Source organism: Centropristis striata, chromosome 6 (genome assembly GCF_030273125.1).
Source record: "Centropristis striata isolate RG_2023a ecotype Rhode Island chromosome 6, C.striata_1.0, whole genome shotgun sequence".
NCBI classification, from domain to species: domain Eukaryota; kingdom Metazoa; phylum Chordata; class Actinopteri; order Perciformes; family Serranidae; genus Centropristis; species Centropristis striata.
Window position 1 is genome coordinate 37,934,585 of NC_081522.1, and position 25,929 is coordinate 37,960,513.

Consider the following 25,929-nt stretch of genomic DNA (forward strand, 5'->3'; position numbering starts at 1 on the left):
TCACATTCACAATTTTACCTCATATACACTTTCACCTCTCACATTGTTTTACCTCTCAAATTAACAATTTAACCTCTCACATACACACTTTTATCTCTGGTGGCAGTTTAGGACCAGATTTTAGAAGAAAGGGGACACGCCAGACAAAAGCACCAAATTATTTCCATCCACACATCCTCTCCATCACCATAAGTTTCAATTTTTGATGGGAGCCACTTCATCAAGATTGTGGATCAGAGATGGCATATAAAGTCTATGAGAACCAATATATCTTCTAAGCCACTTAGAAGGTCAATCTTGGTGTCAAAATCTACATTTTCTGTGTCAAAGAATCATTTAAAGCTATTGAGAATATCACTAGATGATTATTTGATCAAATTGATATGTTCATTTTTTCACGGTTTTCTTGATGATTTTGGTTATTATCAATAAAACCATGTCAAATGTCTAGATATCAGCTCTTAAATTAAACTCTTATCAGTTATTTTTGTTGTTATCATTATATTTGTCCAAACAAATACCTTTAGTTGTACCAGACATTAAAATTAACAAGAAATTGAAGAAAACAAGGGTCTAATAACTGTTTCCATGCCTGTATATTGACATTTCTACGTCACTATTGAAAGTTTACAATACTTCTAATAGGAAAAACAACCCAAGTGGAGAGGAAAAAAAGACACAGGAGTCTGAAGGTGTTAATTAACTTTCCGAGTGTAAACAGTGCAACTTTTATTGATTTGTTTTAAAAGAAGTTTCTATGACACAGTGCTGACGTCGCTCTGCACATTAATGAGTGGAGACAAACAGAACGAGGCTGAAAACAAGCGTCTGACGGTCAGAAGGAACAAAAAACATCTGCAGGTCCAGAGAAGACAAGAATGTGAGATTAAAGCTGAGATGGAGAGTTCAGACTGAGCTTCATCAGGACGTTTAGTATCTGAAGCACAAAGTCTTTTCCTGCATGTTGTTGCCCATTTACTAGAAATAAAACACAGAATTTAATGCTGAAATGATCAAGATATAATTCTGACAACTCATCAGAGCTGCAAAGATTAAAGGATTAATTGATTATCAAAATCTTTGCTGATTCATTTAATAGTTGACAAATAAATCTACAGTCAGTTTTAAGAAAAAAGTTTAAAAAATTATCTCTGCTCCCATCTTCTTAAATGTGAATATATAGTCATGGAAACAATTATTAGACTATTGATTTCTTCAATTTTTTGTTCATTTTAATGCCTGGTACAACTAAAGGTACATTTGTTTGGACAAATTTACATTTATTTTATTATTAATTTTATTATTTAATCATTATAACAACAAAAAAAGCTCATAAGAGCTGATATCTAGATATTTTTCATGGTTTTCCTGATAATTATTTTGGTTATTATCAAGAAAACCATGTTAAATGTCTCTTAAATTAAACTCTTATCAGCTATTTTTGTAATATTTGTCCAAACAAATGTATCTTTAGTTGTACCAGGCATTAAAATGAACAAGAAAATTAACAAAACAATGGTCTAATCATGTTTTAAATGACTTTAAATGTATATATTTCACTCCTCCATGACAGTAAAATTATTATCTTTTGAGTTGTGGACAAAACAAAACATTTGAGGACATTATTTTGGGCTTTTGGAAACAGAAATTGACATTTTTCACCATTTTCTAAACAAACTGATCACGTTATTAATTGATTAATTAAATCATTGACAGATTGGCAATAAAAACAATAATTGTGAGTTGCAGCTCTATCAGTAAAAATACTTCATCATGCAAAAATACCCAACAGTCACTGTCCCATCACCTCTAAACATCTTTAGTGAATTAAAGCTGAGCTGAGTTTACATTTAAGGTCTCAGAGGTCCAAATAAATGTGTCGCTGCTTTTCTTTCTCACAGAACATTTGCTGAGCTGTTTGTTTGTTTGTGTGGAAGAATAAATCTAAATCTACATTGTTTGCATTCATGATAAACAGGTGTGAGAAATGAATAAAAACAGAAAATCCACAGAGGCGCCTGTGAGTCAAGACTCAGGGAATAGGACGCTATTAATAACAACTATCAACACTAACAGAATGAAAACAGGTTTTTCTTTTTGGTTGAACAAACTTTGAAGCATTTTTTAATTGAAGTGTGTAAAAAGAAATCAGCACGTAATGATAACAGTCAGTTTTTTATATGATGTGATTCTGGTGTTTGCTGCAGACAGAAACGTTCAGTTTGTGCATGAAAACCTGAGTGCAAAGGTGGAAAATTTGAAGAAAAAGAATCTTGAAATAATGCAAAAAAAAAAGGTTTTACTCTTGGCTTAGTGAGAATCTGTAACAGTGTTGATAGAAAGACATTTAGTGAATCAGTTGTGATGTTTTCCTCTCATTAATATATGAAACACACATGATTTACTGTCAGTTTTCTAGTTTCTCTTCCAGTGAAACCATCTTTTTTTCTGTAACGGTTAATAAAAGAAACTCTAACAGAGAATTGGCGCCACCTGCTGTTCATCTCTGTAACAGCTGGAGATGGAAACAAACATTCATTTACATTTATTTTAATTAATTTTCTTTTCAAAATTATGTTTAATTTTTACTTGATTTGGACGGAAACCTGACTGCTGCTGTCAGTTTTATCTTGTTATTCGTCTTTTATTACATTTTATTATCATATATTCTTGTTCTTATGTCATTTTTAATCTATTTTTTATTTCACTTGGTTTTTCTATTTGCTGTAATTACTCTTAAATGTTTCTTTTATTACATTTCATTATCATATATTTTCATTTTTATGTCATTTTTAATCTATTTTTTAATTTCACTTGGTTGAAATTACTGCTGAAATTACTCTTAAATGTTTCTTTTCTTTTTCTTTTATTACATTTTTATTGATTTTGTGCAACGACGTGTAGGTTTTGAAATTACATTTGTCTTTTTTTAATGTTTTTTATGATTTTATCAGCTGATCTTTCATCTGTGAAACTGTATAGTTTGATGCTTCATGTCTGATCTCTGATAACAGAAACAGAATCTGGGGAGTAAACAAAATCTTTACACAAGAATATATATAATTTTAAAAAATCACTAATTTGTAGCAAATGGGCTCCAACATGGAAACACAGTGAAGTTTTGCGTTGACACATTATTATTTTATCTTTATGGCTGCTGTGGCAGAAACTTTCTCCCAAAACCGATTTCACCAAAAACACCATTCTGACTTAAAAAGGCACAGACATTTGTAGTTATAGAGTAAAGTTTGCACTATGATTGAAATCATATCTAAAGTATTATAAAATATCAGATTTAAGCGTGTTGGATGAGGTTCTTATCCACAGTCAGAGTTCACCTGCCACCAGGTGAGTTTCAGTTACACTAAAAGTTATTATCGACTCTCTTCAAAGCCACCAGACTTCATTCACAAAAACACTCATTTTACCTCACAGGAAATAGGAGTTGCTGGTCTGATGTTGCCTCAATCGGTTGCTGTTTTATAAGGTTTATAGTTCAGATTCACTTAAAAATGCCAATAAATCCACTTTAAAAGTCTTTATCCGTCAGTTAAAGCCTACCCTGCACAATGGGTTTTAAATTATGTTATAAATTGTGTTTTTGAAATGTTAAATTGCTTTTTTTAGCCATATTTTTCTCCTACATGGCCTCTCAAAAAGGTGTAAAACTGTTCAGACATTCCTGTTTACAGGAGTTTATGAACTTTTAATCACATGTCCAGTGAGTGATGTGTTGGATTATCACATGAGCTTCTTTGACACATTTTCTATAACAACACAAACTGAAATTAAGGCAGCCGAAGGTAAAATTACTGTTTTTCTGAATGGAGTCTGGTGGATTTGAAGAGAGCGCAGAAAAACATCAGAAAGAGCTTTAAAACTTTTCTTACTTACAACTAAAGGTGCATTTGTTTGGACAAATATAATGATAACAACAGTTTAATTACAAGAATTAAACAAGAATTTAATTTAAGAGCTGATATCTAGACATTTTCCATGATTTTCTTCATAATGATTTTGGCTATCATCAATAAAACCATGTTAAATGTCTAAATATCAGCTCATAAATTAAACTCTTAAATGCTATTTTTTCTTGTTATCATTATATTTGTCCAAACAAATGCACCTTTAGTTGTACCAGGCATTAAAATGCATAAGAAATTGAAGAAAACAAGGCTGGTCTAATAATAATAAGTAAAAATAACTGTAGATCTGTGGTGTATGCTGAATTAAGAAAAGTTTTAAAGCTTTTCCTGAAGGGCACTGAAGATATTTTCTGTAATTTTACCTCAAAGAACACAAACTAATTGATTGAAGCAAAGTAAAAAACAGCAACTCTCATTTCCTGTGAGATAAAATTCCCGTTTTTGTCAGTGGAGTCTGGTGGCTTTGGAAAGAGTTTGGATAATGGCTACATTTCGACATTATTATCATTGTATTTCTGCTGACTCTGGATAATTCCCTCCAGTCCAACCACACGTAATAAACCCAAACTGTGGCTTTAAACTCTTTAAGCTCGACCTGCGATGCCACAGCCGTAACACCGCTCACCTAATGCCTCGTCACCCTGCTACCCCTCCCCCATCCAGCATCCATACTTTCTATAAATCTGAAAGAAAAACAAAGAAAAAACAACATCATGGCTGGTACTTTAGTACTTGATCCACCTGGTGGAAGTGCTCAGAATCCTTATTCATTTAACTGGTACTTTTTTCTTTTTTTTATCCCTTTGAGTGTTTTTTTTTTTAAAAGAAGAAACGGAGCGAGACTCTTGGTCCCCAGACGTGATGAGAAGCTGTAAACTTTATCTGCTGATGACGAGCTCCTGAACACAACAGGGAGGAATCCTGAGAACGACGACTCGGCTCTTTTCCCTTCATGGAATCTACTTTCTCTTTGTATATGCAAACTCTTTTCTTTTCTTTTTTTTCTTTTCATCTAATAAGAAAATATTTGTGGAAGGTTAAATGAAAATATACAATTATTAATACAATAGAGTACAGAGCTATATGTTAAAGGTGATTAAAAAAACAAACAAAAAAAAAAACAGGTTGATTGTATCTCCCTTTACAATGCGCGCGTTTCCTTGGTTTAAAGGCAAAGAGGTAAAGTGTAGAAGAAGGCAGCCTGCTGCAGCCGACCTGCTCCAGACTCAGGCGATCGCTTTAGCTTCTGGTAGGAACGCCTCCCAGTACTTTATCAGCTGCAGGAGACACACAGAGGACAGACACAAGAGACACAGATAGGAGACAAACACAGGGGACAGAGTCAGAAAAATGGTTAAAATACAAGATTTATAACAGATGCATCTTTCCTTTCTCTGGATTTCTAAAAGAAACTAAAGACCTAAATCTGGCTTTTGAGATATACAGGTACATCTCAATAAATTAAAATATGATGGAAAAGTCCATTTCCAGTAGTTCAAGTCAATAGCCCCAACCAAGTATTGAGTGCATATAAATGTACATACTTTTCAGAGGCCAACATTTCCATATTAAACATACTTTTTAAAATTGGTCTTTTGTAATATTGAATTTTTTTTTGACACACTGAATTTTAGGTCTTCATTAAATGTAAGCCATAATCATTATAATTAGAAGAATTTAAATAAATTAAGACACTAAATGTTTCATTCTGTGTGTAAAGGATCTATATAATGTGTTATTTCCACTTTTTTAATTGACTTACTGACATAAATAAACTTTTCTATGATATTCTAATTCATTGAGATGCAGCTGTTTATACAGTACAGGCCAAAAGTTTGGACACACCTTCTCATTCAATGTGTTTCCTTTATTTTCATGACTATTTACATTGTAGATTCATCAAAACTATTAATGAACACATATGGAATTATGTACTTAAGAAAAAAGTGTGAAATAACTGAAAACATGTCTTATATTCTAGTAAGCAAAGGGTGGTTACTTTGAGGAATCTAAAATACAAGACATGTTTTCAGTTATTTCACACTTTTTTGTTAAGTACATAATTCTATAATAATAATAATGTGTTTATTCATAGTTTTGATGCCTTCAGTGAGAATCTACAATGTAAATAGTCATGAAAATAAAGAAAACACATTGAATGAGAAGGTGTGTGTCCAAACTTTTGGCCTGTACTGTACATATATATATATATATATATATATATATATACACATACACACACACACACATCGTTTCAACACATCGTACAAAAACCATCCAATTGCACGTACAGTTACTTTAAATTAAGTCTGTTAAACTTAATTCCTTGTGTCTCCTCCAACCGTGACTATAAATGTTTAGTTTTCTACCCAACATCAGCTACAGAGTATGAGAGGAATCACAATAAGGTAAAATGTAAATACAATAAAGTTTATAAAAAGATTGTAAAAATAAATAAAAAGTTAAAAAGTCCATATTAGACATGTTGATATTGTTTCTATTAATGCAAATTCCTCAAGTTCTTATTTCTCCATGTGTCACATTATCAGAAAGAACAGATCCAGGTTATGTTATTTATTTTATTTAAATTTTATCAGGCGTTAATAAAAAAATACTGACGCTGCTCTTTTTAAATAAATCCATACATACAGACAGACCTTCTATGGTCCCAGGAACACTGGAAATACATTTGGGTAATTAATAATGATTGACATTAATTGTTCTTCTGCACTCATTAAGTATTTTTAAATAAGATCATCCTCTGCTACAAATCCTTTAAATATAAAATCAATTATAAAAATAATTTCTGTCTTGGTTGGAAAAGTCTTTCTCGTTATTTAAACTATTTCTAATCACACTATCTGGTTTGACAGTAAGAATAATTGAATATTTGAATATATATAAATGTAAAGTATGACATGATGTGTGAGAGGAGATGAACCGACCTGCTGCTGAGTCTGAAGCAGACACTCCAAGTAGTGAATTATCTCTCGTTTACAGTTTCGGGCTTTTTCTTTCTGCAGATTGAAATAAAAACAGTCAGTGAAGAGAACCGTCTGCAGCCGTTCAGAGACGAAGAACCAAAGAGAAATAAAGTGTTCGTACCTCGAAGCGAACCACTTCCTTACGCACCGTCGCAGAAACTCTCTCAAAGTCTCTCTCGTACTGCGTCACTTTGGCCTCCCACTGACCACAGAAGAAGAAGAATCAGAGGCACAGAAACACGTTAATGTAAGCAGATTGAAGAACATTTAAATCCAGTTTCTGAGTCAGAATTTTACAGTAAAGTGTCTCGTTCCTCTGAAAAAAGTCAGTTTGAATCACAAGTAAAACATTTAAGTTTTAGTTATTATTATAAACTTTATGTTCACCATGTCAAAATTTCAAATTAATGTCACATAAACTTTATTTTGAAAGTCCAAATGCTGACTACTATTATTGTGAATATTTATTTATCATTTCTAACTTTTAAACTTTTTCTTTTTGACGTCCTGCTGCGATCAATAGGACGTAAAACGGAAGACAAAGAATTTGATTTTTTCATAATATTAAAGTAAAAAATGTCCTTTAACAAATACCTGTAATATCATTTTTTTGTTTCTATTAAAAAGCTTGTAAAACGTGTCGTACATAACAAGTTAAACCTCTGAACCCCACAATCTGACCGACGGTCTGAGAGTAATTTATCTTTAAAAAACACTAAATAAAACCAAAACACACGGAGAGGAATAAAATCCTGCGATGGATCTGCTTGTGAGGGTTCAGACAGTTCATGTCTCATAAACTTTACTTTGAAAGGCCAGATTTTGACTTACTGTGAATATTTTGTATAATTTTTATAGTCTTTTTGACTGTCCTGCTGCGATTCATTAGACGTAAAACGGAAGACAAGTTTTTCACAGTATTAAAGTAAAAAAATGTTCCTTTTATAAATATCTATTATCAGACAGATTAGGGAAGATTGTTGTGTAGAAACCCCCCCCCCCCCCACTTAATATTCAGTTTTAAAGGAGTATTATGTAGCTTTTTTGGCATAATTTTTTTTTGTTTCTATCAAAAAGCCTGAAAAATGTGTCGCACATAATTAGTTAAACCTCTGAACCCGACCAAGGGTCTGAGAAAAACCAAAATAAAATAAAACAGAGAAACATAGACACAGTGAATAATAATAATAATGACAATTATAATAATAATAATAATAATAAAATCCTGCGATGGATCTGCTTGTGAGGGTTCAGAGAGTTCATGTCTCATAAACTTTATTTTGAAAGGCCAGATTTTGACTTACTGTGAATTTTTTCTATCATTTCTAAACGTTAAACATTTTCATTTTTAACTGTCCGGACACAGCTGAGGCTCTTTAGAATCCATTAAATGTAAAAACAGAAAAGACAATGTAGAATTATTTTCTTGCACGTCTGAAACAAAACGTCCTTGTTGGACAGATTCGAGGCAGAAAACTTGCAATATTCATCCAGTTTCCTGTCGGGACAAAGTCAACAAGAAGAAATTGTAAAATGTAAAATCTAATATTTGCTTCACTGTGAAAGAAACGTGTTGATTTGATATTAAAATGTACTTCATCATGTTTCTGATGACAGAAACAAAGCGTCTCATTCATCATATAAACTCTGATCTGAATGTTGTCGTTTTGTTTTTTACCTCAGCGATCTCTTCTTTGGCGAGCTGCAGTTTGTCGGGCTTGTTGGCCCAAAGCAGTTTGGCCTCGGTCTCTCTCTTCTTCTGCAGAACGGCCTGAGCGTCCTGCCAACGCTGCCACGCCTTCATACGGTGATCAAAGGAGCCCTGAAGACACACAGACACACAGGTATTTACTTTAGCTGAGGCTCGTCTTCAGATTGTAACTTTCCAGGTCCATTTTCAAGCTTTTCCAGTATCTTACACCTGTTGTAAGTTGCATGTTTTAGATGAGGACTTACATACTAAAAGGGGGAGATTTCACTGAACCAAACCAACAGAGATGGTGTTACACTTTTAGGAGGAACGCTCTTCATTTCAGATCGGCTACTCATTATTTTTTACATTGAACATGTGATTATTTACAGCACGGGTCTCAAACTCGCGGCCCGCAATATTATTTTCTTTGTAATTTTGTGTCTTTTTTTGGTCATTTTGTTTCTTCTTTAAGTAAATTAATTTTTTTTTCTGTCATTTTGTGTCTTTTTTAAAATAATATTGTGTCTTTTTTGGTAATTTTCTGTATTTTTTTGTTTTTTTGTTGTTTTGCAAGTTTGTTCCTTGATGCATTCAATTCTTCCTTCTTTTCAGTTAAACTTTTTATTATCATCTAATTTTGGGATTGCTACAAATCCATCACATGTCAGAAACCTCCTGAAAGTAGTTGGTTAAGAAGGATTTCACTCTCTGATTATTATACATTTTATCTTCAGACATTCAGTCAGATTTAACTCAGCAAAAAAAGATTCCCACCTGCAGAAAAACATTATTTTTATAAATCAAATTTAAGGGCCCAAAGTTATGAAACGCACTGAAAACGACATAGAAATGCCAGCTTTTAGAACACAAATAAATGTCTCACTACATCTTGAAATATCAGATATTTTTCTTTTATTTTCTCTGCTGTTTATGTCCCTGGAGTTCCTGCTGTCTGTTTCTTGCCTTTTTTTCTTCTTTTCTGACACATTTTGAATTTCTAGTTTATTGTCCAGCAACAAGTCCTTCCATCAGACAGAAAGACTTTATTAAAGATGTGATTCTCGTCACAGAGTTCTTCTGTTCTGAGTTTCTCACCCTGACGGCTCCGAGCAGCCGGATGTAGTCAGCGATGAGCTCAGCGAAGCTGAAGGTGTCGTTGGCCGCCTGCTCCTGGTGCAGCTGCTCCATCTTGTCCTCCACCTCGGCCAGCTGGGACAGAGCTCGGGACAGAGCCGTGTTGTCCTCGGCGCTGCCCAGCATCGCCGTGCTCTTAGCGAAGCTGGCCGTGTTTAACGAGAGCTCTGAGGGAGAACGGAGAGAGGAGGACGATCAGGAGGAACAGAGAGTGGAGGTAACAAAATAAACATGAGAAACAAATAATAAACATCTGTAAAACTACTAACAGGGAATGTTTGTGTTAAAGTATGGAGGTTAGTATCTAAAAAACAGTGTTTTCATTTAGGCTTTTATAAAAGTTGGTTTCATTCTCTCTTATTTTGAAGGTTTTAAATACTGAAAGACCAAAAGCATCAACTGATAAACAAACTCAACTTACTAACATAAAATATTCCCATAATGATCCAGTTCTTCAGTTTCTAGTTCATTTTAATGCCTGGTACAAATAAAGGTACATTTGTTGGGACAAATATAATGATAACAACAAAAATAACTGATAAGAGTTTAATTTTAGAGCTGATATCTAGACATTTAATATGGTTTTCTTGATAATAACCAAAATCATTATCAATAAAACCATGTTAAATGTCTAGATATCAGCTCTAAAATTAAACTCTTATCAGCTATTTTTGTTGTTATCATTATATTTGTCCAAACAAATGAACCTTTAGTTGTACCAGGCATTAAAATGCATTGAAGAAAACAACAACTAATTGACCAAAAAAACACAAAATGACCAAAAAAAAGACACAAAATGAACAAAAAAGACGTATAATGACCAATAAAAAGACATGATTGATAATGATTTTTGTTATTATAAATAAAACCATCTTAAATGTCTAGATATCAGCTCTTAAATTAAACTCTTATCAGCTATTTTTGTTGTTATCATTAAATTTGTCCAAACAAATTAAAAATGAAAACCTTCTGCAGCTGAACAAAATCAAATGTCTCTCATTGGTCCTATTTGTTTTAGCACACTGTCTGATCTGTGTCATTGGGTATTTTATTCTTGAATGATTCTAACTGTTTGTTTGTTTCCTGCCTCAGTGTTTGAACCTGGGTTAACTGTGTAAAGGTGTCCTGTGAGACGAACCTTTCCTGTGGACGACCAGAGACTCGACCAGCGCGTGCAGCTTCCTGAACTGCTGGTCTGCAGACTCCACTTCCTGCAGCTTCTCCTCGAACCACTGCAGAGAAACATCAGCACAACATCAGGACCACATCTGTCCAGCAAAGAGGCGGAGCTTAATGACGGCTGTTTAAATCACACGTTTCATTATATGAAGGCTTTAAGTTATGGATAACAGTGTGACTTGTTGAGTTATAGAAACGTAATTACACCTTATAATATACCTTACATATATTAATACTTCCTGTATGTTTATCTTTAGATAAACTAGTATTTACAACTGCTAAATTTACTGTGATGTCATATGTTTTTCTAAATTAATTTTGAGTTGCTTGGACATAAAATGGAAATTTTTGCAGAAAGAAATCATTAATTTACATCAATTCACACTAAGAAAAAAAATCATGAATTTTGCATAAAAAAAATAAATATAGAAAAAGCACATATATAATATGAAGAGGTGTCTCCTGTGTTGTGATATATTTTTATATCAAATTTGAGTCACTGGGTCATAACAAACATGTTTTTTTTATTTTAAAAAACAAACAAATTCCATTAGAAATTAAAAAAAAAAAAAAGTACAAAAATCACACAGAAAGAAGTTTGTCCTCTATTTGATTTTAGTGTATTTGATATTAATTGGGACACAAAACAGACGTTTTTAGGAAGAAATCAGGAACTTTCCTGCGTGTGTGTGTCAGTTTGCAGCTCTGCATTGTTTGGTGCATCAGTGTGTGTGTGTGTGTGTGTGTGTGTGTGTGTGTGTGTGTGTGAGGATTGTGTGCACGTAGCTCCTCATGCACAGACTGGTCCGTTAGTTCCTGTAAACTCTGATCAGCGTTCTGCTCCCTGATGTGTTTCAGAGCTTCAGCAGCTTCTCACGGAGAACTTTATCTGTTCTGCTTTTACTGGAACTCTCAGATTTCCTCACTAACGGTTTCCAGCGGCTCCACTCACCACGTCTGACTCATTCATCTTGATGGTCATTTTACTGACGGCGTCTGTCGCTTTGTTGATCATTTTCAGGAAGCCGGCGCCGCTCAGAGCCTGGGTGCTCACGGCCCGGGGCAACTACACACACACACACACACACACACACACATATATATATTACATATCACAATAAAGAGTTCATGCACAAAGAGCAGGAGGAGAATACATCCTTCTGAACATGCTCCCTCAATTTTAACACACATTACTGGATGCAAAAAAACATGTTTTCATCAGAAAACTAATATAATTAAACTATAATATTGTTTCCAGTTCCAGACTGTTTCATGTCGAGTATTCAGGGATTAAAGTCAGGAAAAGTTAACGTTAGCTCTGGGATTACATAAAGGTAAATAATAACCCCCACTAGGATTCAGGACCCTGGTTTTGTGCTATTTCCCCCAGCAACATGTCTTTATGATCTGTGTGTGTGTGTGTGTGTGTGTGTGTGTGTGTGTGTGTGGGTGCGCAGATATGAGAGAGGAGAGGAGAAGTTGCAGGAGGAAGAGGAGGAGAGAGGAGGTGCAGGAGGAAGAGGAGGAGAGAGGATGAGGAGGAGGAGGAGAGAGGAGGTGCAGGATGAGGAGGAGAGAGGAGGAGGAGATAGGAGGTGCAGGATGAGGAGGAGAGAGGAGGAGGAGATAGGAGGTGCAGGATGAGGAGGAGGAGGAGGTGCAGGATGAGGAGGAGATAGGAGGTGCAGGATGAGGAGGAGGAGGAGGTGCAGGATGAGGAGGAGGAGGAGGAGGTGCAGGATGAGGAGGAGAGAGGAGGAGGAGATAGGAGGTGCAGGATGAGGAGGAGGAGGAGGTGCAGGATGAGGAGGAGAGAGGAGGAGGAGATAGGAGGTGCAGGATGAGGAGGAGGAGGAGGTGCAGGATGAGGAGGAGGTGCAGGATGAGGAGGATAGAGGAGGAGGAGAAGTTGCAGGAGGAGCAGGAGGAGTAGGAGGTGAGAGGAGGTGAAGGAGGAGAGAGGAGGAGGAGGATATGATACATGTTTAGTTTATATTATTATGTACTCAGTTTCTTTTGTACTTTCTGCCTTCTGAGAGACAAAAATGTGCTGAGACTGTCACTGTAAACTCTTATTATTATTTATAATAATAATAATAATAATAATAACTACTTGTTTCTGTATGGAGATATGTACTAAGTTTGCCATGTACCTGAGCCTTGTAGAGTTGAAAAGTTCAATAAAAACTTGAATAAAAAAAAAAAGAAAAGAGAAAAGTTAACGTTGGTCTAATAAAAAGCCCAAACTCACTTCTTCTCTCTCCAGGAACTCTCTGACGTCAGGATCCTGGAGCAGTGACGGGTGGTTGACCACCCTCTGCAGATACCTGTTGATCAGAAGAAACATCACTGTTCTGCTCTCTGTGTGCAGGAGAACATCTCTAACACGAAGAACATGAAGAGAACTACAGCTTTAGTGTCTCACCGCTCCAAAGCTCCTCTTCTTCTCTCAACAAAGTCTGCAGAGGAAGAGTCTTCCTTCCCCACCTTCACCTTCGTCATACCTGTTAATAGAACACAAACATCCCTTCTAACAGCTGATGGAGATCACACTTATAGCTGCAGGTAAAACCACAAAAAGAAATGGAAATGGCATAATCTACAAGCTTGTTTTGTGTATTAAGTAATACATTAAACTATCAAATATGTCTTATTGATTTTAAAAAAAGAAAAGGAATTTGCTTACTGGGCAGCAGAATTTAAATTATTATTATTACTATTATTTAAATGATCGTTTGTCCAAATCAGGGACAACGAAAAGTCTAATGCAACCTCTGGCTCCGCCTCCATCCTGATAAATCCTGATGATAGAGACCTGTCAATCATGCTGTAGCCCCGCCCTAACCCCTCCCCCACTTCCTGCTCTGTTTGACTCTAAATAAACCATCATTTACTCAATGAACATCACGCTGTATCGAAGAAGACTTGAAACTAACAATTGAGACCATAAACTCATTATGAGAATGTTTAGTGAGCTCACAAATCATTTTCTCATAGACTTCTATGCAACCCGTAGAGTCGCCCCCTGCTGGCCGTTACACAGAATGCAGGTAAAGCCCATCAGTTTACCCAGAATGCTCTTCTCTGGCGGCGGAGGCACGATGAACCCGTTTGGTCCGTGTTTCTCAGAGAGCTTCTCGTAGAGGCCGAGGAAGTCGCTGAAGCGCCGTCGCACCGTGAACGTCTTGTTGCGGAACATCGGCAATGTTGTCTGAAACACAGTCACATTAATGGTTTGGATTTAATGAAGACAGCAGGATTAAATGTGGTGAATTACAAGAGTCTTCACTAGAGGTGGGAATCAGCGTATCGGCCCCGCAATATGATTTTACCCCGATACTTGAGTCTCGATATGATATTATTGGGATTTTAAGCATTTGGTCTAGAATTTGTGTGCACAAAATTAAATTCAATCCAGAATTGTTTTGTCCAATAAGAGAAGTGTATTCAGTGTATTCATCTCTCTTCTTTTCAGTGAATTTCATCACTTTGGATCCTTAAATTCGATTCATAAAAATAATGTCTTCCTGCAGATGAGAATATTTTTTTGCCTTGTTAAATCTGAGTGAATGTCTGAAAATAAAATGTAAAACAATTAACAAATTAAGAACGAAACTACAAACTACAGACAGGCAGACAGTTCTGTCCAATAAGAGAAGTGTATTCAGTGTCTTCATCTCACTTCAGTCTTTTGATTTCTCCACAATGAGAGTCAAACCTACAGACTGACCAACAAAGTATTCAGTCAAACTGAACTCAACTGATATAAAACATGTTGGACGACAACAACTGCAGCATTTTATCAAACTTTCACAAACAACAGGCTTCACTGCTCTCAATGTTTTTGAATGAACCATAAAATAAAGACGAACTTTGCAGCGTTATTTCAACAACTTCCCAACACGATATCCTGACGAATATTCCTTACATCTTCTAGTTTCATATGATACCAAATATGATTCCAAAATATTTATACTTTTATTAGAGCAGACTATTAATCATCTCCGGTCAGAGCAACCCTGAAAATCCCTGTTCCTCTAGTTATAGTTACATATCTTTGTAGTTAGTAAGTTAACATGCCGATAGTTTAGATAATCACCAACTATTCTGATAATTGATTACCCGTCAAAAGTCAATTTTCATGCAAAAATTGCCAAGAGATTTCCTGCTTTGCTCTGTTTTATATCATGTGAATCTCTGAACCAATCCGCTGGTTTTAAAAGTATGTTTTATTTAAAAGATCGCCAAAAAAACACTGTTTATCGCAGAAAGAAACTGTAAAAACAGGCATTATCATCGCAATTTGATCTTCTGACAGTCCTTGAATGGATCATCGCTTATGAAAGTTTTGCTAAAACAAAAATAGTGACAGCTGTTGGTCACGCAAAATATCGCAATAAAATGCTGTATTGATTTTTCCCCCCACCTCTTATCTTTAAACTCTAATCTGTGCAAATAAATACATTTGTTTGCAAACTTTCAGTGAGAAAACGTAAGTGATGCATCAGAAGAAACTGAGTGAAGATCTCAGATAAAAGCTGCAGAAAAATCTGACACAGAGTGAATGTGGATTCGTTTCCTCTTTGTGATTTACTACTATAAGAGTGAGACATCCTTCAGATGGCTGGTGTCGGGGTGTTTCCTCTACAATACGCTGACCAGCGTTTCCTCTCTTACCACACGTGATGAGTAACTGTCCAGCTTCCTCTGAGCTACAATCAACGACTCAGAGTCAAGAGACACGCTGAGAAATGATAAGTCTCGTACCTGTGTGGCCACTTTGTAGGCCATGTAGGCGTTCATCCCGTCCCCTGGAACAATAACAGGATCAAAGTCAGCAAAAACAGACAGATCAATATAAATACTAACAGAATATCAAGAAGGAAACCCACATGAAGCTTGTCTTTACATTTTTAAATGATTAAATTCAGGATTCGAGCAGCTCAGATTAAACTTCTGCTTTCTATGTTTACAGAGTACAAAACAATGTGTAGGCCTATAAAAACTGATTAAAAACAGAATAAAAATCGAGTCTCACCTATTTTTTCAGGGTCTTTGACAGAAACAAAGACTTCAAATTTGTCTTCCTGCTCTTCTTCTTCCTCTTCCTCCAACTGAAACAAACGTTGAACACAAAGTGAAACACTGAGCAACAAAACACACAGTTTTTATTCATTTTTCATTATTTTATTATCATTATTTTTTATATAATGTCTTATAGGATATGGAGGAATGAAGCAGCCATCATAATAAATAAATAAATAAATAAATAAATAAATAAATAAATAAATAAAATTTGAAAAACTACATTAATTAATGAATTGATAAATAAATATAATTCTTTAAATGTAGTGGAAAAAAAGCACCAATTTCCAAAAATACATGTGCAGGTTAATTTGAAAATAAATAAATATGGACAGTATTAGAAAAAAAAAAAAAAAATTATTTATTTTTGAATTAATTTATTTTCAGATGCATTTACTTTTATATTTTTTATATTCATCTTTCCTATTTATTTATTTCCTCGTACATATATCACTACTGGTGAAATGTTAAGCTAGCAAAAATGAATGAAGTGAAAAAAGGAAAGATGTAAAATGTTAGATGAAACATTAAACTTATTAAAGTAGTACTAGCAGCAGTAGTACCCCCCCCCCCCATCAGGCGCCCCGACCGTCCAGAGGGAGGCTCTATAGCGATATGCATGTTTTTGTGAGAGGTCCCTGTAAGGGGATCCTCAGGGGACACGGGGAGAACATGCAAACTCCACACAGAAAGGCCCTTTTGCCGACACGGCGGACACCGGAGACATGGAGCTGGGGACACGCCTCCAATGCCCACAGTGTCCTGGCAGGAATCGAACCCAGGACCTTCTAGCTGTGAGGCGAGAGCGCTACCAACTGAATATCATCAAAAAAAAAAAAAAAAATGGTATGGAGTTTCAAGCCAGAACTTTAGAGGGAAGCTGATGGAGAGACTCAATGTTGCTTCATTTTTATGTCTTAACGTCATGAAGAAGTAATGTGCAGGTGGTTTCATGGACTCCAGAGGGTTAAACTAATAAATGTAAATAATACAAATTGAAACTGTTCTCTTGTTTATTGTCTGATTATTGAAAAAGTAACAAAAAAAGTAACAAAAAAAAAAACGAACTCCTTCAACAGTGTTCAGCTATTATAACTTTGTTGCAGTCACGCTGCATATTTCACTCTGGGATTAGATATGTGTGTGTGTGTGTGTGTGTGTGTGTGTGTGTGTGTGTGTGTGTGTGTGTGTGTGTGTGTGTGTGTGTGTGTGTGTGTGTGTGTGTGTGTACCTCCTCCAGGGCAGCAGCAGGCTGTGGTTTGGCGAGGCTGGCAGTGGCGGCGGCGGCGGACAGGGCGGGAGCGGAGGCGGACGGTTTGGGCGTCACGTCGGTCTTCCTCTCGGCCCGCGGGCTGTCCAGGGACAGCTCCACCGTGGCTTCTGTCAGAGGAAAACACACCGTTTTTACTTTATGACCTCGACTGTCTCACATAGATAAATACACAAACAGGACACGAACTGGAGAGTTTGTCTGGTTTTAAGTTGAAACACATGTGGAGCAGCTGGCTGTTAACTGAAGTCACACGTGTCTCGTTTATTGCAGTAGTTCTCAACCTTTTTGAGTCGCGACCCCCAATTTAACATGCATGTTGTCCGCGACCCCCGCTCACTGAACACAAAGAATCAAATTGACCACAAAATGACACAAAATGATCAAAAAAAAGACACAAAATTACCAAATAATTACATAATATTAAGCAAAAAAGGACTCAAATTGAACACTAAATGACAAAAAATGACCACAAAAAAGACACAAAATGGCCCAAAAGAGAAACAAAATGACTAAAAAAAGACACGAAATGACCAAAAAAAGAAACAAAATGACCAAAAAAGACACAAATTGACCAAAAAAGACATTAAATTACCAAAAAGACTAAAACACATTAACACATGTGGAGACAGAGCTGACTTCCAAAATGATTTGGCGACCCCCAGAAATCATCTCGCGACCCCAATTGGGGTCCCGACCCCAAGGTTGAGAATAGCTGGTTTATTGGACGGTTAAAGAGGAACTTCTCTGTTTGTACAAATCAAAGTCTGTTTACAGACTGATGTACGTACACATGGAAAATAAATAAATAAATGAATCACTGAGAGAATTATCATTTGAATGGGTCGGATGAAGTTCTAGTTTGTAAATGAAAGAAACAGAGTCTGCACCGCTAACAGGACACGCTGCAACCTGACTGAGCTGTCAGCAGTCAGAGTGCATTGTGGGTAACGTAGGCACCAGGTGGTGATCAGGAAGGAAAATGTGTGGAATAAAACACATCAAATCTCTGGTTCTGTTGCTCAGATTTTAATCTGTCTGCCTATTTTAGAGCTGCTGGATTATATATATATTTATATATATGAAAATCATAATAGTGATCATTAATACAGAGAACACTATAGTTTAACACCATTCGTTTTTGAATTGGGAAACATCATGCATTTATTAACTTTTTTTTTAAAAAGTTGTCTTTTATAATACAGATTTTCTGAAATTTTAATTATTCAACTAAAATGAAAAATATAAAAAAATTAAGAGATTAATAAATTATATAAATAACAGATAAGACCTAAATAGATAATAAATACACACACAATGTGCAAATATATCATATAATAAATATAATTGAATTTGCTCAAAGTAAATATTAACTATGTTGTTATATTAATGCACATCCACAGCCAACTGAGAAAAACTACTTCACAAATATTCAATATATAAAAATAATTAGATCAAATGTGTAACTACTGAAAGCGTCTAAACATAATAGACAATTCCAATATAAAATCAGTGTTGTGTTCTTTTAAAAACACAAGAAATGTCTCTCTGTCCCTCTTCTGGTTGTTTTATATCTCCAGTAAAACCTGATTAACACATTTTTAATTCCTGAGTGAAGTTTCTTGGTGCACATGTGACTTTGAATAGAACAACTCTCACATGTCCAGATAAATCTAAATAAGAGGATAAACACTGGAGAATGAACTAATCCATTCTTTGCCAAATATTTTCCCTTAACCCTCTGAAATCTTCAGCTATTATGTCCTTTAAAAAAATCTGTTAAAAAATCTTTACCATGCCATGTTGGCATCAGTTTTTTCAGCATTACCTCACCTTTATGTCCTGATAATTAATGTTTAACTTTGACTTACTTGATAAAAATGAACCCAAAAGAAACAAAAGAAAACATAAAATCTGATCTTGAAAATTATATTTCAATACACAGAATTTTAAATGTTGCAAATATGAATACAGGTTGCAAATATTACATATAACAGGTAAAATGAGGATAATATCTAGTTCTATAATTTTATACTAAATATATTTGACATGTAGGGTTGTCAAAAGTATCGATACTCAAAAAAGTATACACAGCATACAACCTCAAAATATTGTTCTAATTGTTATTGTTTATTGTATGTATTTATTTTTTGCATTACCTCAGACCTGAAGCTTGTTATCGTAGTTGCAGTTCCTTTTTGCACAACTGTTTTTTTATGATAAATATTTAACCTGTGGTTCTGTTAATTTTTACATGTTGCATTTTTCTTGTTAACAAAAATATTTCTGTTAAATTTTGGGGTCTTTGTTTTTATCCTGGTGGCATCGAAAATGGTATCGAGTATCAAATCTTTTCCTGAGTATCGGTATCAAGTTGAAAATTTTAGTATCGTGACAAACTTAATCTCCGATTATACTTGGCCGAATATAATCCCAAAAAAATCTGGTATGTAGTTTCAAGCCTGAACTTTAGAGGGAAGCTGATGGCAAGACTCCATGTTGCTTCATTTTTTTATATTTTCACGTCATGAAGAAGTAATGTGCCGGTGATTTCATGGACTCTAGAGGGTTAAAGCTACTAATGCTACATGATAAAAATGATTGCACCCACCAGCGAATATATCCGTGTCCTCCTCGGAGCTGACTCCGTTGGTCTTGGAGGTGGCGGTGCTGGTGTTTTTGGCGCTGGGCAGCGTGGTGACGGCCTCCTCGGAGAAGAGGTCAGCAGGTTCTGCAGGGTTGGCGTCCTGCAGCGGGCCTCCTGAGGCGCTGACGTCACTAACAGCTTTGGTCGTCTGGAGCGGTTTGTCCTTGGGCTCTTTGCTGACGGCTTTCTTCGCGGTGGCGCCCAGCGGCTCGCCGAACAGATCCTCGTCCGGCTCGCCGAAGAGGCTTTTCTGCATCTGCTTGGCGGATTTAGTCTGCCGCGGCTCCGTGAACAAGTCGCTGCCCTCGTCTTCGAACAGGTCCACCGTCGCACGGCTCGGGACTTTGACTTCGGCGGCCGGCAGAGCGTCGCCGAGGAGGTCGACCAACGGGTCGATGAACTTCTCGCTGGCAGGCGGAGGCTGAGAGGAGCTACTGGCTGGTAGATCTGCACTGAGGTCCACGATCTCGTCAGCAACCGGAGCGCTGATTGGATCAATGATCGGGGCGGCGATCGGTTCGATTATTGGGTCGGCGAACGGGTTGATGGAAGTTTCATCGTCTTCTTGTTCGTCATCTTTCCCTGTCTCCTCGTCACCAGGTGGATCCGTGAGACTGATGATCGCTTCACTTTTATCTGCTGCTGCTTCGACAGTAACATCCGCCAGCAGAACTTCCTCCTTCGCCGCTTCAGTTTCACTTCCGAATATGTCGACGAACTCTTCCGAAGGTTCGTCTAACGGGATCTCAGCCGTGTCTTCGTCTTTAACGGTAAGTTCAGCCGCGGCCGCGTCGTCATCATCTTCGGGAGAGTCGGTAATGTTGTTCGTGAGGTCGACGAAATCATCCGAGGGCTCGCTGACGACTTCGCTCGCCGCTTTGACTTCTGTTTGGCTGCCGACGGGCTCGATCAGCAGATCGTCCAGGAGGTCGGTGGGCGGTTTGGTGGAGTCGACGGGTTGACTGGCAGGTGGCAGCAACGCGTCCATCTCACTCAGCGGAGGGTCGCTCTGGAGAGGAGAGGAGAGAGAAAAATTAGTATTTGAATAGACCCTTTTCTGCTAGAAAGATTTAACTTTAACTGACATAATAGCAGAAGCATGTTTGCAGACCGCTTCAGTCCAATCCTTTCATTTTATTGCATTTAACCGTAGCCATTGGTCGGTCTTTGTATTGGGTGTTCAGCCTCGGTGGAGGTCTGGACTCTCAGAGTGCCGCTCTAGTGCACATTTGTTCTCTCGTTCTATCACAAGAAATGGAGCTTCAAAATGACCCAACTTCCTCATACCATAAACTTTAACATGATCAAAATTTTCCATAAAAACCTTCTCCCAAGAGTCTTATCTGTAATATTCAACTCGTTGTGAGATCATAGATACCAAATGTTCCTTGTAATTTCTGAGATATAGCCATCTTGTTATCATACTTTATTTAGTCTTTGGACGAAATGTAACACAAATATGATGGAGTCCATATAAATAACAGCAGCCCCATGAGCCCAACTACTTGGTATATTAAGAAAAACTAACTTTCTAGCCAAACAGTTTTACTGAATTCCAACAGAAAACTTTCACTTAAGAAAATTCTAAATATAGTTGCAGGCAACAGTGGGTTAAACTGTTTCTGCAGCTTGATACGAGTTGGACCTGCCCTTTACATCCATTTGCATGTATCTTTCACTAGAATGTTGCTAAAAACAACTTCTACAAATGAACAACTGTAGTTATTCAACCAGATTGTGATTTGGGTTTTTGCCAGATATTATCAACTGAAAATGGATTTTAGGGGAAATTTCAGTGTGAACTATAGTAGCCAGTGAATGTGGTTAATGTGGCTTCCTGTTTTACGTTACTCTCACTAGTGATATGCTACTGTTTGCTTTTATACTCATTTACATAATGCTGTTTAACTGGATTCTGAGCCGAGCCTCCAGATAAAATGTCTGTAAGTTCCACTTTCTGCAGAGAACACAGGAACACGACAGTTTTATCTAATCCCAGCCCGCTGGGAGTGAAGCTGATAACAGAGATATTCTTTTGAAATTAAAAAGTAAGAACCTTGTAACAGAAGAAAAGCAATGTCATGCTGAATTATGTCATGAGACAATGGTTATACACTGAAACTAACACAGCCGTCCTGTAATAAACCCCCCTCTCCTCCAGACTGTAAAGTTTAGTATTTGTAGTAACTTTTATAGAGAGGTGTTGATTAAACTTTATGACCGTTGTGGCATTGAGAGGTGTAATATTGAGTCCATCCTTTAAACACCTTCCAGCTCGGAGCATCCAGCAGTAAAACCTTCTGAAAGCAAAATCCAAGTCTGTGGCGTCCAGTTGGAAGGTATTTATGAGGGTTGCAACATTCTGGCATTGCTCAGGGCGGAAACTTTCCATAGGAATTAATGGGAAATAATGGGAATAAAATGGAAATATGGGGGTTGTCTGATAAGGGTGTATTGGTCACAATACATGCAGATAGAAAGAAACCTTTAACAACATCATAAGCAGACAAAGTATTCCTTCACTCTACTAAATAAGTACTTTAATAATAATATAAAATACAGTGTGATGTCATGTAGCAAGTTAACTTATGAGGAGACGTAGAAGTTGAGCTGACATGTGCAAACATGGGGTTTAAAGTGAACAACTAATTTATAAAATAAATGATTTTCAATAAAGAATGGATGGAAAAAGCTCTATTAAAACTCCTCAGTTAGCATTATTGTGTTTAACCAAGGTACAATCAGCAAAAACTAAGTTATAAACTGCATATTTTTTTGCTTATAAAATGATCGAAAGTACATTAACTTCTGTCATATAATCAAAATGTACAACTCATTGACTTGAGATGAAAATTGGATTGTCCCCAACATTAACTATTATTGAACAAAAAACAAATATATTAAAAATATAAATACTTTAAATGTATAATATGCATACATTTAGATAAATATAAATAGAATAAATGTTATCTATCGTCACACTGTTAAAATAATTGCCTAAGTCATTTATTTCTCTTAAGTTACATAATTTACACACAGTGTTATTACTATGCCAAAAGCCATAATATAACTAATAAATAATATATATTGACATTTTTTTGATTGAAATAAATAAGATAAACTATGTTTTAATGTTTGTGCACTTTCAAAACCTACTGAATATAAAAATACATAAAAAAATAAATCAAAAACTTGTAATCAAAAGATAAATTTGATTAGTCACAGAGCTCTGGAGTGCATCTGTGCAAAACAAACAACTAAAGGCCAGAATGCTCAACAATTAACCGGTATCACGTCCCTTTAATGCACTAATGTCCCCAGCCTGGTGCGCCTCCAAACATGACTTCAGCTCCACTGAACCAACATCCACAACCTGCTGAGTAATGTTTTCCAGCAGCAGCAGTGAGAGCAGAGCTCACAGAAAAACCAAAGACAGCAACTTTTCCACCCTCTCCCCTGAACTTTGACTGTGGGAAAACATCCGGGTTCTGGCCATGTGACCGCGGCTCGCTCACATGACAGGAGGCAGCCTGAGCCAGCGGTTTAACCCCATTCACAGAAAAAGAGAGTGACTTTTAAACCACGTATGAATTCAAGAATCAAACATGATGTTCACTTTCACAGATAAACCACACAGACCTCATCCTCTGCAGAGTGCAAACATTACTGTTTACTTTGCACATGCACGGCCTAAAAGTCTGCAAATACATTCTGGACATTCAGATTTTACAGCAAGTTCACCAAAAAAAATGTCCACATATCACAGGGACTTTATTGGATTAAACTGTGTCATCTGGTTTCCCAAGCCTGCTCTGCATATCACAACTTTTCCAGAAAGAAATCAATACCACAAAGAGAGTTTGTGCAACCACATTTTTTAAAGAGGATACACTCAGATTTTAGTAAAACTAATCCTGGAGGTGTGGAAGATATTCTGCACAGAAAATATCCACCGATCATTGACCCAGTAGAAGCTGTAATAGATTAAATTGTGTCATCCGGCTTCCCTAATCGACTAATTAATTAAATCCCAGCTAGCGAGCTCTCCATTTTGCAACATTTTCCAGGAGTAAATCAATACAAAAAAGGGCTTTTGCACACCCAATAGTTTGAAGAAGATACCTTCTTATTTTAGTGCAATTTAACCTGGAAGTTAGGAAGATATTATGCACAGAAAACAACCACATATCCTTAAACAAAAAGGAGCTGAAACAGAGTAAATAATGCCCTTTGACTTCCTAACCGACCAGATTAAATCACAGCCAGTGAGCTCTCCACAATGCAACTTTTTTAGAAATAAATAAATACTAAAAGGGCATTTGCACACCCAAATTTGCAAGTAAACCATCAAGACTGGAAGCTATTCTGCACAGAAAACACCTACATATGATTACATAGACATAAACTCTAATGATTAAAACGGGTCACCTGATTTCCTGTCATATGAGCTCTCCATGTTGCAACTTTTTTAAGGAGGAAATCAGCACAAAAATGTAAATTTCTACACCAAATATTTTGAATAAAGTGTGGGAGCTACTCTGCACAGGAAACACCCGCATATCAGCAGTTTAAACAGAAGCTTTAATGGATTAAATTGTGACATCTGGTTTCCTAATCGACCTGAATAAATCACAGCTAGTCAGCTCTCCACATTGCAACATTTTCAGGAAAAAATCAGTGCAAAACGGGGCGTCTGCACACCAAATATTTTAAAGTTTACTTACACTGAACCGTGAAGGTAACCAGGAAGTGCACAGAAAACACCCACATATCATCAACTAAATATTAGATTTAATAGATTAAATTGTGCCCTTTGGTTTCCTAATTGACCCGAGCAAATCACAACTAGCAAGCCCTCCACACTGAAACTTTTTCAGGAAGAAATCAATACCAAAATGGACATTTGGACACTTTTTCTCCCAGAAGAAACCATCACATTTTGGTACAAATTAACCAGGAAGTGTGGAAGATATTCTACACAGAAAACATCCACATATCATGAACCAAACAGAGACTTTAAGAGACTAAACTGTGTCATCTGGTTTCAGATTTTAGTGCAAGTTTACTGGAAGAAATCGCCCACACGTCAGTACCTAAACAGAAGATTTAATGGATTAAATTGTGCCCTTTGGTTTCCTAATCGACCTGAGCAAATCACAACTAGCAAGCCCTACACTCTGAAACTTTTTCAAGGAGAAATCAATACCAAAATGGACATTTGCACACACAAATTTCTGTACAAGTTAACCAGGAAGTGTGGAAGATATTCTACACAGAAAACATCCACATATCCAGAACCAAACAGACTAAACTGTGTCATCTGGTTTGCTAATCTACCGGATTAAACCACAGCTAGTCAGAGCTCCACATACACAGCTTTTATCGGGAAGAAATCAATAGTAAAATGGGCGTTTGCAACAGTGTCAAAGCCCATCTGAAGCTGTTTAAAGCCAGGTAGTAGCTGCATTTTCTGCATCAAAACCACCCAAACTGCTTAAATAATGCAAGTTGTAGTAAAAGCAGTAACACTAACAGCAACCCACGTGACAGTTAATGGTGTTAAGGTTATTTTCTGACAGTTTCCTCGACGCTAAAACGAGCTAAATGTTTGTGAAAACTTTTTTTTTGGGGCTACTAAAGCGCCTCATTAGCTTGGGCTAGCCGCTGATTAGCTCGTTAGCTCCGGAGCTCCGCCGGGACTCACCGGGCTCAGGAACAGGTCCTCCCCGTCCTCCTCGTCACTGTCTCGGCCTGCGACCTCTTCAGAGTCCAGCACGTCTTGGTCCTCGGAGTCCGGGAACGGAGGAGGACTGCGCTCCGAGCTGGTCGCCATCTTCTCTAAAAACAAACACACACACTGACGGAGTGACGGAGGGGAGGAGACGGACGTCAGCGGCCGCCCTCTGCTGCTCCTCGACCCGGACACACCTGGCTCCGGTAGCGGGGACACAGCGACCACAGCGGGGGGGGGGGGAGACCGACCGGGGAGAGAGTAGTGACTGAGCCGAGCG

At 36.8% G+C, this 25,929-nt stretch overlaps 1 protein-coding gene across 1 annotated transcript; it reads right to left on the bottom strand.

Moving 5' to 3' along the window:
• Nucleotides 1-695: 695 nt before the first annotated feature.
• Nucleotides 696-25,913, bottom strand: snx1a (sorting nexin 1a). The gene is made up of 15 exons (XM_059334536.1): nucleotides 25,623-25,913; nucleotides 19,883-20,927; nucleotides 17,233-17,381; nucleotides 15,955-16,030; nucleotides 15,684-15,727; nucleotides 13,986-14,127; nucleotides 13,342-13,420; nucleotides 13,168-13,243; nucleotides 11,869-11,982; nucleotides 10,876-10,969; nucleotides 9,699-9,904; nucleotides 8,589-8,732; nucleotides 7,032-7,112; nucleotides 6,872-6,943; nucleotides 696-5,203 (listed from the first exon to the last, which is right to left on the bottom strand). The coding sequence occupies exons 1-15, from the start codon at nucleotides 25,749-25,751 to the stop codon at nucleotides 5,153-5,155; spliced, it is 2,502 nt and encodes an 833-aa protein (XP_059190519.1). The 5' UTR covers nucleotides 25,752-25,913; the 3' UTR covers nucleotides 696-5,152.
• Nucleotides 25,914-25,929: the final 16 nt, after the last annotated feature.